Here is a 13,331-nt window from a genome sequence, read left to right as displayed (position 1 = left end):
CAGGTTCAAAAATAATTCACACTCGAATTTGGTCTGAGTTATTGGTTCTCAAATGCGTCCTCAATGCATCTTGGGTGCGTTTTCACGTGTACTTAGAGCTGTCCACTTATGATTGAATCGCTCGAGACAGATGTTATTACCAGGTCTGAACAGGGCCAATGAGACAGAAGCCTTTACACTGCTAAAGTGTGTCCTTGTAATACGATTCATGAATGTGAGGGCCCTTGGTTCACGGTTGAGCAAGCACGATAAATTTCCTGGCACAGGAGCAAAGGTGGGAGGAAAAAATGACATCGGGGACTGTTTACTCGTGGCCGACTTGTGCTAATTTGGCAGAAAATAAAGGCCCCCAGGGCATCACTTACCTTTTACCCACAGCATGGCCGTCATCTCTGCCGAGCCGAACTGATTCTCCGCCAGGCACACATAGTTGCCCTCGTCCGCTCGGCTGGAGTTAACAATTCTCAGAGTGTTGTTCCGTAACAATATAATCCTGTGACAAAGGACACAAAAATCAATACGGGTATATGAGAAACAAATTCACGTACGAACAGTTGCAGTGCAAGTTGAGGGGGGAGGTGATACTGTATGTCTGTGGTTGTGTCATGTTACAAGAATAGCAACGTTCACTCGGGATGAGACTAAAAACTGCTCAGATATTCTTGAATTAAACATTCATTAGATACCAGTGGGAAATATGAAATAAAACTGTTTACAGCAGAAATGTTACTATCACTGCCTTTGAGGACAAAAAAACATCTGACGGTGAGTTGTTTGTGTTATGAAAAAGCTCAGAGGATGTGGAGTCAGGAGAGGTGGTATTTGTTAGTTGCAACCTTGAACAAAAAAAACATGGAAATACTTATTTTTCAGGAAGAATCAATAAATAATTTAAATATTTGAAATTAATAAGATTAAAACACATGCTATTTAAGATACTAATAAAGATTTTAGGACACATTTTCAGTAAAAGAAGAAAAAGTGACACCACATCGTCGACGTAGAGAGCAAAGAATTATTCCTCCGACTTTAAATGCAACTACACTGATGTGCTATGTCTCATTTTGTGCTTTTGCAAGAACACAACAGGTAGCCATTTCCATAATTATAGAAAATTGTCAGAACATTTGTGGAGAACACAACATTAAACTAGAATGGCACTCAGTAGAGTGCACACCCCCGCCAAGGCCCACCCGTCCCCCAAATTCAATTAAGCTACACCAAATTTCACACACTCATAGAAATCAGTTCCCGTTATATGTAAATGTGTTTCCATGGATTATTCCTGGGCAAACAATGAAAATGTAGAAAAATGTATTTCTCAAGAATGTTCAAGAAAGAAACAAAAAAATCTCTGGATCTCCACCAAATCTAAAGACCCACTCTTAAAGTAGATGTCATGCTAATGTGTCCACTAGTTTTTGTTTAATCTGACTAACTCTCTGACAAAATAACAGACAAACAGACAGCGTTGATAAACATAACCTCCTCGGCAGCGATAATAAAAAGATCTTATGATTCTTTGCTCCTGTGCATCAATATTTCCATAGATCTAAATAGACACTTCCCGGCGCTCATGAATTCACCTGACAAGCTGCTAAGTGCTGCTGCGTTCAATGAATCTAAAGCAAAAATCTGACAGAGAGCAATATGTGCACATCAGTGAGGTGTCCTCTTGGGGAACTCGAGTGTAATATAGAGGAAAACACAACCCTTCTGCGTTCATTCCAGTCGCCTCTTATCCAGCTGAAGGACACAAGCATTGTAGTATTTACATTTTCATCGAATCTGACTCGTACATAACAGCCGAACAATTAGGTGCTGGATGTAGCAACACTATAGTAGCAGGTGTGTGAGCATATGGCTGCAGAGGAGGAATCCTGTTTAAGTATAGTATTGTGACTTATGTGGAACCACGGCTTTAACCTCACTGTCCTGTGCAAGCCACAAAATATAAATATTTATATCACAACATGATTTCAGGGTGGCTAACAGGGGTGGGGGTGCACATTTACAAAGTTATTTTTTTTTCTTTATATTAGAAAAGGAATTTAATCTCAAATCAAACAATCAGAATGATGGGAGTGGGGCGTGCATGAAGTATTGGTTGATGTTGTTTGGTATTTATTTTTCTATTTATATGAACACCGAGCTCTTTCATCATGGGCAAAGGTGATTGAAAATCAAAATCTCGCCACACGTAGACAATTCAGAGGCAATCTGCAGCCAGGAGACATTTTTCAAATTAGGGGGGAAATTCACATCTGACAAGGACACTGAGGCAGAAAGGACAAGATAGGGACTGATGGGAATAATACACAATATGCAAAAACCATTCAACCTAAGGAAATTTAAGGGAAACATTAAGAGATTACAGCAAACCTGCAGTATTTGAACATATATTCTAAGTGAAGGTTTCTGGGGTGAAGTAAGGTGAGGTGCCACAGAATTCTTATTTTATATATATGGCAAATCAATCACCAATAAGACGTTTTTCCATTTCACGATTCAAATTGCCAAGTTATTCACCTATTGTCTGAAACTGTGAGTGTCAATTGAGTCAGCCACGTACTTTCAAACTCAGACTTATACTTTCTATTTAAGAGACAAAAGCCCCAAACATTAGTGGAAATCCATGTTAATTACAAACCTTCATTAAGTCAGCACAGCTGTCAATGACAGATAAACGTGACGCCGTGTTCGATTCCTGCTGCTGTTCGTCCAAGAATAGAGCTGCTCTCCATCCATACACTCTTTAATTTACGATAGGTAATGGCAGAAAATGTGTGCAGGAGTCATCCAGGACAAAACCAGGAAATGCAACGACTTTATTTAGCTTTTCAATAGAAATCACTCATTTACAAGGTTGAACTGAGATACTGTGTTGTGCAGGTCATTCATTCGCTTTAGTGCTGTTCATTTAAAACAAATATCCTGTTTGAGTGTCACATTCTGATTGGATTTGAGTTTCAGACGATATAGAAGCTTGTGAGGAATTTGTAAGAAAAAATTGCACAGCGCAGAAATTCTTTGAACACATGAAGAAAATGACCTTAATGGTAAACGATATTTAACTCTGGGGGAGGAGATCAAGTAACTGCCTCATCAATAATATTCTCTGCGAACAATTTTCTGCTTTAAAGTCACAACATTATCTGAAATCTGATAAAAAACAAGATCAGGGGATTTGAACTGGAGTATAATAGATTCAAGAGTTATCAGGGCCATTAATCAACAGTCAACAAACTCAAAAACTCCATCCCCATCAATCAGCTACACCTAAACCAGGTCTTTTTTTATAGGTATAGAAAATTACAAAATTACCTCTGAAGAAAATTACAGCTATTTGTACCAACCCCCAAACTTACTATATTATGCTAAAGTATGAATACTCTGCTTTTATTAAAGCTAAGGAGATTGAGTTTTTAAAGCACGGAGGATCTGATTATCAACTGGCTGCCCTTGCTGTGAGGCTGTTGAACAGGCTACTGAATCTCAGCTGATAAACAAAAGGTCACATTCTCTCTCTCACTCTCTCTCTCTCCAGACCAGGGACTGGTCCGAGCAGTGACTGATAATTTTAGAAGTGTCGCTCAGTTTGATTGATGGACCCTCGCCCCTGCTCAGCCCCCTCTAGGTGCAGCTGAGAGATGTTACTCATAAAAGATGATGCATCAAACTGCATGTGAATTCCAAACGCAATTGTGCGGCCTAAATTGTCGGCATCTGCGAGAGGGAGGTGGGGCCGCAGCTGCATCTCCAGAGCTTCGCCGGTACCTAAGGTGTTTTATTCTTGCAGTGACACTTAATTTCAGTTACAGTAATGAAACTGTGATGTGTTGCAACAAGACACGTATATATTCCCTCAAAAGGCCCGAGCCTCGATGATAACGCTTGAATTTATGCTGCAAAACTATGACGGAAAACAATATAAAGATATCGAGGGAGACAAACCTTTCATGGCTTCATACATAATTTACAGGGAAATTAAGTTTCTCTAACAGTTTGCTATACTTTAAGCTGTGCAGAGGAAGAAGAAGATCTGAGGCTATTTATAACCATGAACTGGTAAATCTACCACCGTCTTCAAAGAAAATATACACAGTCTGTCCCAGTGACGGCAGCAAAAACTAATCCTTGCTCTAAAATATATAAAAACACTTAAAGGGTTTCATTTCAGACAGTGAAACATGCCCTTTTGGCACAATGAAGGGCTTAAGGCAGATCCCTACATCAGTGATATTTGTCGGAGTTCCCCTTTGCATTTCAATATCACAAGTTGTAATAGGCTCTGGGGTTGTGACAGTATAAAACAGTAGAAGTCTGCTACCCTGCAAGAATATATTACTTTAAATATCTTTGTTATATTAAATCTTTACAGACGGGCAAATAAATGACTAGGAAAGATTAATGGCAAAAATGTACAACACATATTAACTCCCCAAACTCCCATTTAGATGTTTTATCTATGATATCCATTCAAATCCCTGTGTCACCATGTGCAGTGTGTCTGTGCAGTCAATGATTGTTATTATGAACATGTCGTGCAGAGGATTCCACTTGGGATTGGGTTAAGGTTTGAACCCCTGCTCTACTGAACTGTCCTTGAGCACACTGGATCCCTGACAGCTTCCCACAAACTGTCAGTGAACAGAGAATTTTCTCACAGAGATCAATAACCCAGAGTACTTCTTGTTATTTCATATACTCTCTAACCAACACGATCAAAAGCTATCCAGTTTGTAAAAAGCTCGGGAGGGAAACACGATGCCTCTAAAGAGCTGCTCTACCTTTTATTTGGTTGTACCCGTCTGTCTCCTCTCTTCCACGTTATCCGCGGTTTGGGCGACGCTCTGGGTTTGCACTCGAGTGACACGTCTTTTCCAAGTGTAGCGATGACCCGGACAGGGTTGGGGACAAAAACAGGAGCCGACGCTGTGTAAGACAAAGAGAAGATTTTAACATCATTTATACTGTTTGTGATTAATTCTTTTAAAACTTGGCTTGTATCAAAACAAATGCCTTAAATACAATTTTTACTCAACTAAATGAAGGGGTTTTCAGTTTTAAACCTGTTCTAATATTTAACAAGCTTATTTCCGTGCATTAGCTTTGGATATGTTTCTGCCCCCGAGTGGTAAAAACAATGGACCAACGCCATTGACAAAAACTAATTCCACCTCTTCAGCTGTGGCATTTCAAGATCATTATTTCCACATTGCTAGCGGGTTCAGTACTTGATAAAAATACTAACAACCAGATTTTCCATAAGGCATTTCAAAGCATGCATACACAAAATGTTTTATATAATGTTCCATACTTTGTCATAATTCTGTGTTAATTTACAATCATATGATAATATGTTGTGGAGTCTGCTCAGTAATTAATGTCATCATGTTAATGATGACATGGCTGGATGGTTTCCTCTGCTTTTAGGGAAATTGTTTTAACCCGTATTTAACCAAGCTCCCTGAGTGAATAATAAACACACAACATAAACATTACTTGCTCAAGAGGACAAATGAAGCAGTAATGGTCTAAATAAGGCTTCAGGCACGAAACTTGATGAGGTCCTGGTATAGAGTTGTGTCACACATCAAGGCCATCTACTGGCTGCAAGGCTTTGTCAGCCGTGATTATTCAAATCCTGAATGACGCTTTATACGTGACATTACACACAATGACAATTCAATCCCATCTGTAGCTACAGGCTGACCCCTCTCCCTGCAACACTTGTGTCTTTGAGCCTGAGTAGCTGCCTGAGTGGCAGAGGTCCCCGCAGACAGGAGAAAACAGCAGAAAACAGAGCAGTTGCTGTGAGTATTTGTTTTAATCAAAATAAGAACAGGCCTGCAGCTGGTAGCAACACTACCCTTATTGCTTCACCTGCTACCCTCCCAGAAGAGCTGGATCTGGGACAAGATCGCAGGCACGAGGGCAGCCGCTGCCCCTACATAGCCTCCAGTGATGGCTCATCTTCAGGCTGTTATTAGCCATGTAATCTGTCCTGATAGTGTTTGCTTGTGGACATCTCCACAGAGCACAGGTCACTGGGAAGAGATGCCTGGGGGGGTCATGCAATGAAAACATTCATCACACGCTTCCAAATATCATCATTGTGACTGTGACTCTGAGAAAAAGCAAAAAGCAACTCCTTGTCAACACAGATTAAGATTATTAAAATCTGTAACTTCTGCCGCTTGCAGACAACATTGTGAATTCAAATAAACCAAACCGTGGATATTTCTGATTTAAACTGGAAAAAAAACATCAATTTAATGACAGTTTACAAAAAATACTTTGTCCTGACGCAAGAGTTTGAAAATGCCACAGATTCCCTTTCAAAAAGGGCATGCCATGCAGACAGTAAATCAAACTGTCCCTCAGGGAAACATGGAAGGGGAATGGGTGTCACCAGATGTGTCCCAGTATAGAAGATGACAAGGAGAAAATAGTGCATCAACACAGAACAGTGAACAGCCACTGACTGTTGTGCTTTTAGCCTGAAGCCTTAAAAGCCGAAGACGTTTCCTTGGCTGTTAATGTTCTTAAACTTACAAGTGCATATTTGGCTTTGGACAAAAACACTAGAAATACCTTATAAAATCTGTTATTAAGCAATTACTGCAAGTTATAATTGGAATTTAGACTAACAAATATCGGATGAAAGTCACGTCCAAAGTGAAGGTTTGTTGGGATTCACGTGTGGTCTGTGCTTTGATGACAACAATAGAGCGGAGATAAGACCCTAATGGAGTCATTAAACTCTATCAAAGAAACCATTGATGTCTCTCTTCTAGTGTTTGCTCCCATTAGTATAAATCTATACGTACAAGTCATTGTTTTTCATTCTGCTCAGAATAATGTGGCAAGGCTCCACTCTCTCCTCAACTTGATGTGCTCAGACACCTCATTGAATACAACCAGAAGGATCCCTCTTTTACTCATGCCGTCAAAATCAGGGCCCATTGATTGGCAATCAGCACATCTCACAGTTCAGCGTCCCCCACTTGCATTTCAATCTCCCTTACCTATCATCTGCTACCTCGTTCAGATGCCAATACTCCGTCTGCAATTCAATTCTCTGCAGAGGATCAAGAAACGTGCCTGGCTACAGCACTGAAGTAACCTCATCAAACGCAGGCTCCCAATGCCTTTTGATTTGTGTAATTCAAATTACAGACGAAATACAAGTATTTGTACTTTTATAAACGCGTGTCAAACTGTGATATAAATGTAAATACCTAAAATTGTCAGCTCAGCACTGGAGTAGATGGCCCCGTATTTATTCTCTGCAACACACTGGTACATTCCCGAGTCCGTCCGCTGCACATTGTGAATGGTTAGGTCTCCGTTCGTTATCACAACATGACCCTGAAAATTGAGAAAATAAATATATGAAAGGAAGCTGAAGCATGAATAAACTAAAGATGTATACTATACAGGTGTAGTTTCATGGGTTGAATTCAGACGTCTCATGGTGCGATCAACAGGACAGGGTGCTGCGTGGTGAAGTACCATGGGTGTCAAGGGCACACCATCACGGAGCCAGAGATAGGTGGGCCGGGGCCTCCCTGTGGCCTTGCACTCCCAATGGAGCTTCTCTCCACTGTCCATCTGAGTGTTATTAATCATTCTGACCCACTGAGGAAAGGCTGGAACAAAAGAAACACATATATTACATACAATATTACATCCTTGAAAAACACACAAGGCAGAGTGGATATAGTATTCAGGATACATATATAAATGTATTATCAACACACAATGTCAGAGCTTGTATTAGTGACAGTGAAACATACAAAACCTGTTTTTCTCTAATCTCTTAATGCCACAGGGGTTAAAAGATGCATGCATGTTTAAATGATTTATTTTTAAAATCAACTTCAGCACCTTTTGTGTGTTTTTCTTTTTAAGTGTTTGGTTTCAGTCTTTTGATTTCAATTGAAATCATTGAATCCTGACAACAACATTCACCCCCTTCTGTATTTCTGCCCCCTGGAAAACTTCAAAATCACAAAAACTGTATTTCCAGTAATAAGACATGTTCTTTTTCTGATCCTCTGGCCTTTCATTTCAAAGAAAGAAATACCAATTCTAATGAGGTGCTGGTTCACCGGTCCAGTGGACATTAACAGAAGAGGAATGTCTTAAATGATGCACAACATATCCAGGATAAGGACGAAGCATTGTTTTCACCAAAGAAACTTTCTTTGACCAGGCTTAAATTGGCCAAACTTGTTTTCTGTAAGGATATCAAATAATTTCATATATCCGATAAAAAGATTGTGATGTTGACATCGACTGATATGAAGAAAATTGTCACGGTAATATTTTTCTCCAGACCATCATCTATTGAAACAAAACACTTGTGAGTCCTGCCTACACAAGTGTGAGGTTGGATTCCCAATGTTTCTGGACCGGTAAGAGCTGTGGTGCAGTGGTTTAAATGTTCAATCTGTCATTTTTGTGGTAGAAATACAAACCTCCAGTTAAGATAATGTTCCACCGACCAAACAAACAGAATCCAACCAACACAAGCTTTTGATCAAAGCAACTTCTGAGAGGTTTTGTTTGTACATAGAAAATACAGCAGGGATTTTCACTGAAGGGACCCGGAGTTGCACTGTTGTCAAAATGACGAAACCTCACCTTCCTCTCCCCTCCTCTACTCATCCTCTCCTCCTCTCCTCTCCTCATCCTCTCCTCTCCCCTCCTCTCCTCATCCTCTCCTCTCCTCTCCTCCTCTCCCCTCCTCTCCTCATCCTCTTATCCTCTCCTCCTCTCCCCTCATCCTCTCCTCTCCTCTCCTCATCCCCTCCTCTCCTCTCCCCATCCTCTCCTCTCCTCCTCCTCCTCTCCTCCTCCTCTCCTCCTCCTCTCCTCCTCTCCTCTCCCCATCCTCTCCTCTCCTCCTCTCCCCTCCTCTCCTCCTCCTCTCCTCTCCGCCTCTCCCCTCCTCACCTCTCCACATCCTCTCCCCTCCTCATCCTCTCCCCTCCCCTCCTCCCCCCTCCCCTCCTCTCCTCTGTCCAAGTGAGTCATGTTGTGAACACGTTGTTTTCTCTCCCTCCACTGCCTTCTCCTGGGGGCCCCTTAACCATTAAGCTTCTTTTTTTCTGTTCTTTTCTTTGCTTCTCTTTTCTTTTTCTTGTTTCCATAGCATTTCTAAGCTGCAATGTGAGTTCCTGTCCAACTCCACATGCTATTGAGAATATCTGTCACCCCTTCAGTTAGAAACACTGTATATAGGCTGTATACCTCCTCTCTATTTTGCAGTTTATTTTGTCTATACTGGGTATTATCTGAGTTTGTGTATATTTACAGTAATTTGTTGTACATTCTCAAAAATAAAGACTTTAAAGGGTGGTTTTACTGGGACTTGATCCCTGTGAGTCTTGTGTCAATCACTGTCAACCTTTTTTAATTTTTCTTCTCCTTTATTTTTGCTATAATTACTCTTACAGTAAATTAGATTCTTACACGTTACATCACCTCTGTAAATGTAACCACCAATATGTGATTTAGTTTTGACCAACAGAGATCATACAGGGGATTTCTGTTTGTCCACATTACTGTAAACCTCCATGTAGATTTCTGTAATCTTTACACTATAAAACTAGAGAAATGATTTTGTCCACATGAATGTGTCTTATATCACTTTGCCAGATGCAGACAAATTATTTGGAAGTGTGATTTAATTAATTGGTTATGGTCAGGAAAGGCTCCGTCACATCGAAAGTTCAAACAACCAGCTTACCTGTGTAAATTATATTTAGAATGAGGCTGCTACATATCAAAACTCTCTATTCTCCTTGTGATGGCCACAGAATGGGGGTTGGTAAGAAGTGTATGGCCTTGGAAATGTGTCCTACCAAGGCCAAGGGAGTCTTGGCACCCTCGTAGATACGTTTACGATCACAGGCAGAGGCAGAAATTTGAAAAGCTTACAGGTACCTAACATGAGCTAGATTGTTTACTGATCAAAGACGAACGTTCTTTTTTTAGATATTTGTGGTGATGAAACTTAGTTTGGTGAATAAATTACAGCTATACTTTCCTTGAAACTGTGAAACTGACAGGCAACATCCAGAGTGTCTTTATGACCTAAAAACACTTTAATGATGCATTATATTGTTGTGGGTAACTGCACAAGTGTAATTTTATTTTTTCAAGTTCATTATTATCATATATACCTGCATTAGATTTAAGCAGAGAGTATACACATCAGATTATTTAATGTTTAATAAGGTTTAAAAAGAAAACAACAAAATCAACAAACTCAGCGAATCCAGGGAAAAACATTTGGAAGAGTGAAACTACCAGAATTTTTTTTTTTTTACAGAAAACCATTACATTATGCTAAGTTACAATTTAAAAGAGAATGATTTTGGAACATTTTGGACTGAAAACAAACAACCTCACAGTTAAAATGATGTTGTTCAAGAGAGAATGAGGGACACTTGTCATTGGATTATTTCTGATGGTTGTGTGATTAGTCCAAGGGCTGGTCAGAAAATTCACGGCCATCATTAAAAATCTGCAGGAAACTATGCGTATAAAACAGCTCATCAAAAATTCAACAGTAGTTTGAACTACTAGCACCACTGTGCCGCCTGGAACACAACACATTCTAACAATGCATATTGTTTGAATTTTAATAAGAGATCCCAGGAATAAGAATGTGCTCAGACTCACTGTAGACCTGCAGCTGTCCTTTGAACGACGTGCCTCCTCTTGGATTCTCAGCTTTGCACTCGTACGTTCCCGAGTCGTCCAGTTGAATGTTGGGGATCTCCAGCACAGCCTGTGACTTCCGAAGCCTCGCCTTCTTGGGGATGTTGCCATTTATCTTCCTCCATGTGATTGTTGGCACTGGACTGCGAGGGGAGAGCAGCAAGATATATACAGAGTCAGTGATAGAGTCTGGGAGAAAAGATGGGCTGTGAGCTGCAATGATGATGTGTTTCAGAGGTGATGGCAAAATATGTTTCTTTTGTTTTTTTTAAAGTAAGAACATTAACCTGCAATGATAATGACCTTTTAAAGTGACTTACAATGACATATTTGAAGTTATATTTTTGATATTGATAGTGAATCTAGTTATTTATAGTTCGATGAAGTTTGTCCATCCTGAGCTGGAGAATTAGTTGTCTTTGCCATTGTCGTGAACGTGCTGTTGTCATGATCGACAAGGTCACTCACATTGATGAGTCCCATGCAGCCTATGCTACAGAGAGCTGGTCACCTTGTCAAAGTTTATTAATATTCATTGCATCACAAGTCCAAAATACACAAAATTCCTCCCTGCACTTCCTTGGGCCCTAAACAGCACTTGGCACGTTTGAGTCCAATAACATGAACAATTCTCGAGATACAAGAGGCACAGACAGACTGAGATTTCTTTGGAAATATCAGACAGACAATCAAAAAGATAACCTTGATAGATTCTTTCCAGCTATCTCTGCAGGAGAAGAATTTGAATCATTGATATTTCTGAGCTTTTACAACCCTAGTACGTCTTAGATGTTAAACTCACAATTACTGCATGAATGTATTATTCAGAAATCAAGTTAGCTGAGCTTTGGACAGCTCATAGAAAAGAAAAGAAGCAAATGAGCTTGCGGAAATCGTTGTGGGCATTAATGTCTGCATTATTAATTAAAAGAATAATAATCAAATCAATAAACAATGAGAGATTTGAAAATCATCAGATCCCAGAAGCCCTTATCTTGAGTTTAACTACTGACACACGATGACACCTATTTAATATTGGTTCTGCTCCACATGTGAGTCATTAACCTTTTGATCACTCATGATATATTTACTGTACCAAATGACCCTCGCAATAGACGCCAGGTCTCAGAGGGACAGAGACAATATTCCAGTTTTTTATGATTAGTGTGTGAGCGCTGTCATCTATCCTTGTTTATTCACGGGTTGCCCTATAGGCTCTTATGATAGATGACTTGCACGCACGGCGAGAACGGCTGACTATGAGCTCGCTATCAGTGGTGCTCTCTTGTATGACAACTAGAATAGACGTGTCTCTGAGAGATGGAAGTCTGACACCCTACAAACCTCCAGTGAACCCATCAATCATTTAGCCGGGATGGAAACGTTACATCCCTGAGCTTTTTGATCTGTTGCAAATTCACTATGACATCGAAGCGCTCTTGGCGGCAATGAGCTCAAATTAGGATTCAGAGCATGTTTTATATTAAACAAAGTGTTATTCTTTTTCATTTTTGAAAGGAGTTTTATGTCACATTCTTTCCTTTTTTGTAGACTAATGGTTTAAATTTTTTTTCCTTTCACTTTGTACTTTTGAATTGCTGGCTCATTACCTTACAGCACACATTTAGGCTTCCTCACATCACTGAGAGTGTGAAGCAAAATAATGAATAATAGTCAGTAGATTCAAATACATTTTAGTTAGTGGAGCCTAAACTTTCTGCACAAAGATTCAGGGACAAAGTTCTGTCAGTTTGTCTTGAGAAAAAGTTTTGATTAATGTTTTAATTAATGTATTCATTTTTTAATGTTTAATTTAGTTCCTTAATACAAGATGTATTACGATGTACAATGACAAAAACATGGAAAGGTGAGGTTTTTACATTTGATATTAATGTATCATGAAGTCAAGTTAATCCCTGACAAAAAGGAAGAAATGTAATTTTACCTATTTTTACAGTAATTACCTGCTCTAAGAAGATGATGTCCTCACCCCCTGTCTGTTTCTTTGTCAGGAGGATTATGCAAAAACTACACAAAGGATTTCCATGAAACGTGGTGGAAGGATGGGACATGGGCCAAGAAATAAGTCTTTACATTTTGGCACTGATGTGGACAAAGGGGCGCATCGAGGATTTTCTCTTTTCAACTTCCTTCAATATTGTGAGATAGCATTTTCACATTTTTTATACATAATAATTAATGGATCTTGAAGAAAAGAAAAATTAGGCATATTTAGGGACCTGATATCTTTGAGTGTGTGCAATTTGGTACAGCTTGATTAAATTTAAGAGTAATGCCTTGGCAAAGGTACAGTATGTCCTACATTGATGATATAAAATAACAATAGACGTTTTGTGGTTATGACGGGCAAAATCGCAGGTCAAATTGAATATCTGGTGGAGCCATTTTTTAGTAGTTGACATTTTCATTTTAATGCCTCTGTGGACTATTATAACAAATAAATTAAATTCTAATAAAGAGTCAGAGAGATTGAATCAGTACCCCTGAATATAACATGCAGTTGTTATGATAAACTTCCTTATATGTGAAGAAGAAGTTTTCTGAGACCTTTGGCTCTGACTAAACTTCTGATA

The 13,331-nt window shown here is 39.5% G+C and overlaps 1 protein-coding gene across 2 annotated transcripts in view; it reads right to left on the bottom strand.

Moving 5' to 3' along the window:
- Positions 1-13,331, bottom strand: part of cntn5 (contactin 5) — a 102,057-nt gene that overhangs the window by 19,350 nt on the left and 69,376 nt on the right. For both annotated transcript variants that reach the window (XM_020087986.2, XM_020087987.2), the window contains exons 9-13: positions 10,699-10,880; positions 7,519-7,655; positions 7,245-7,374; positions 4,791-4,935; positions 366-493 (exon numbers count right to left, since the gene is read on the bottom strand). In XM_020087986.2, coding sequence (XP_019943545.2) covers positions 366-493; positions 4,791-4,935; positions 7,245-7,374; positions 7,519-7,655; positions 10,699-10,880 — 722 coding nt within the window. The remainder of the gene's footprint in view (positions 1-365; positions 494-4,790; positions 4,936-7,244; positions 7,375-7,518; positions 7,656-10,698; positions 10,881-13,331) is intronic.

Source organism: Paralichthys olivaceus, chromosome 11 (assembly GCF_024713975.1).
Source record: "Paralichthys olivaceus isolate ysfri-2021 chromosome 11, ASM2471397v2, whole genome shotgun sequence".
NCBI lineage: Eukaryota > Metazoa > Chordata > Actinopteri > Pleuronectiformes > Paralichthyidae > Paralichthys > Paralichthys olivaceus.
The sequence above is the reverse complement of the archived record's forward strand: the minus strand, read 5'-3'. Positions and strand labels throughout refer to the sequence as shown.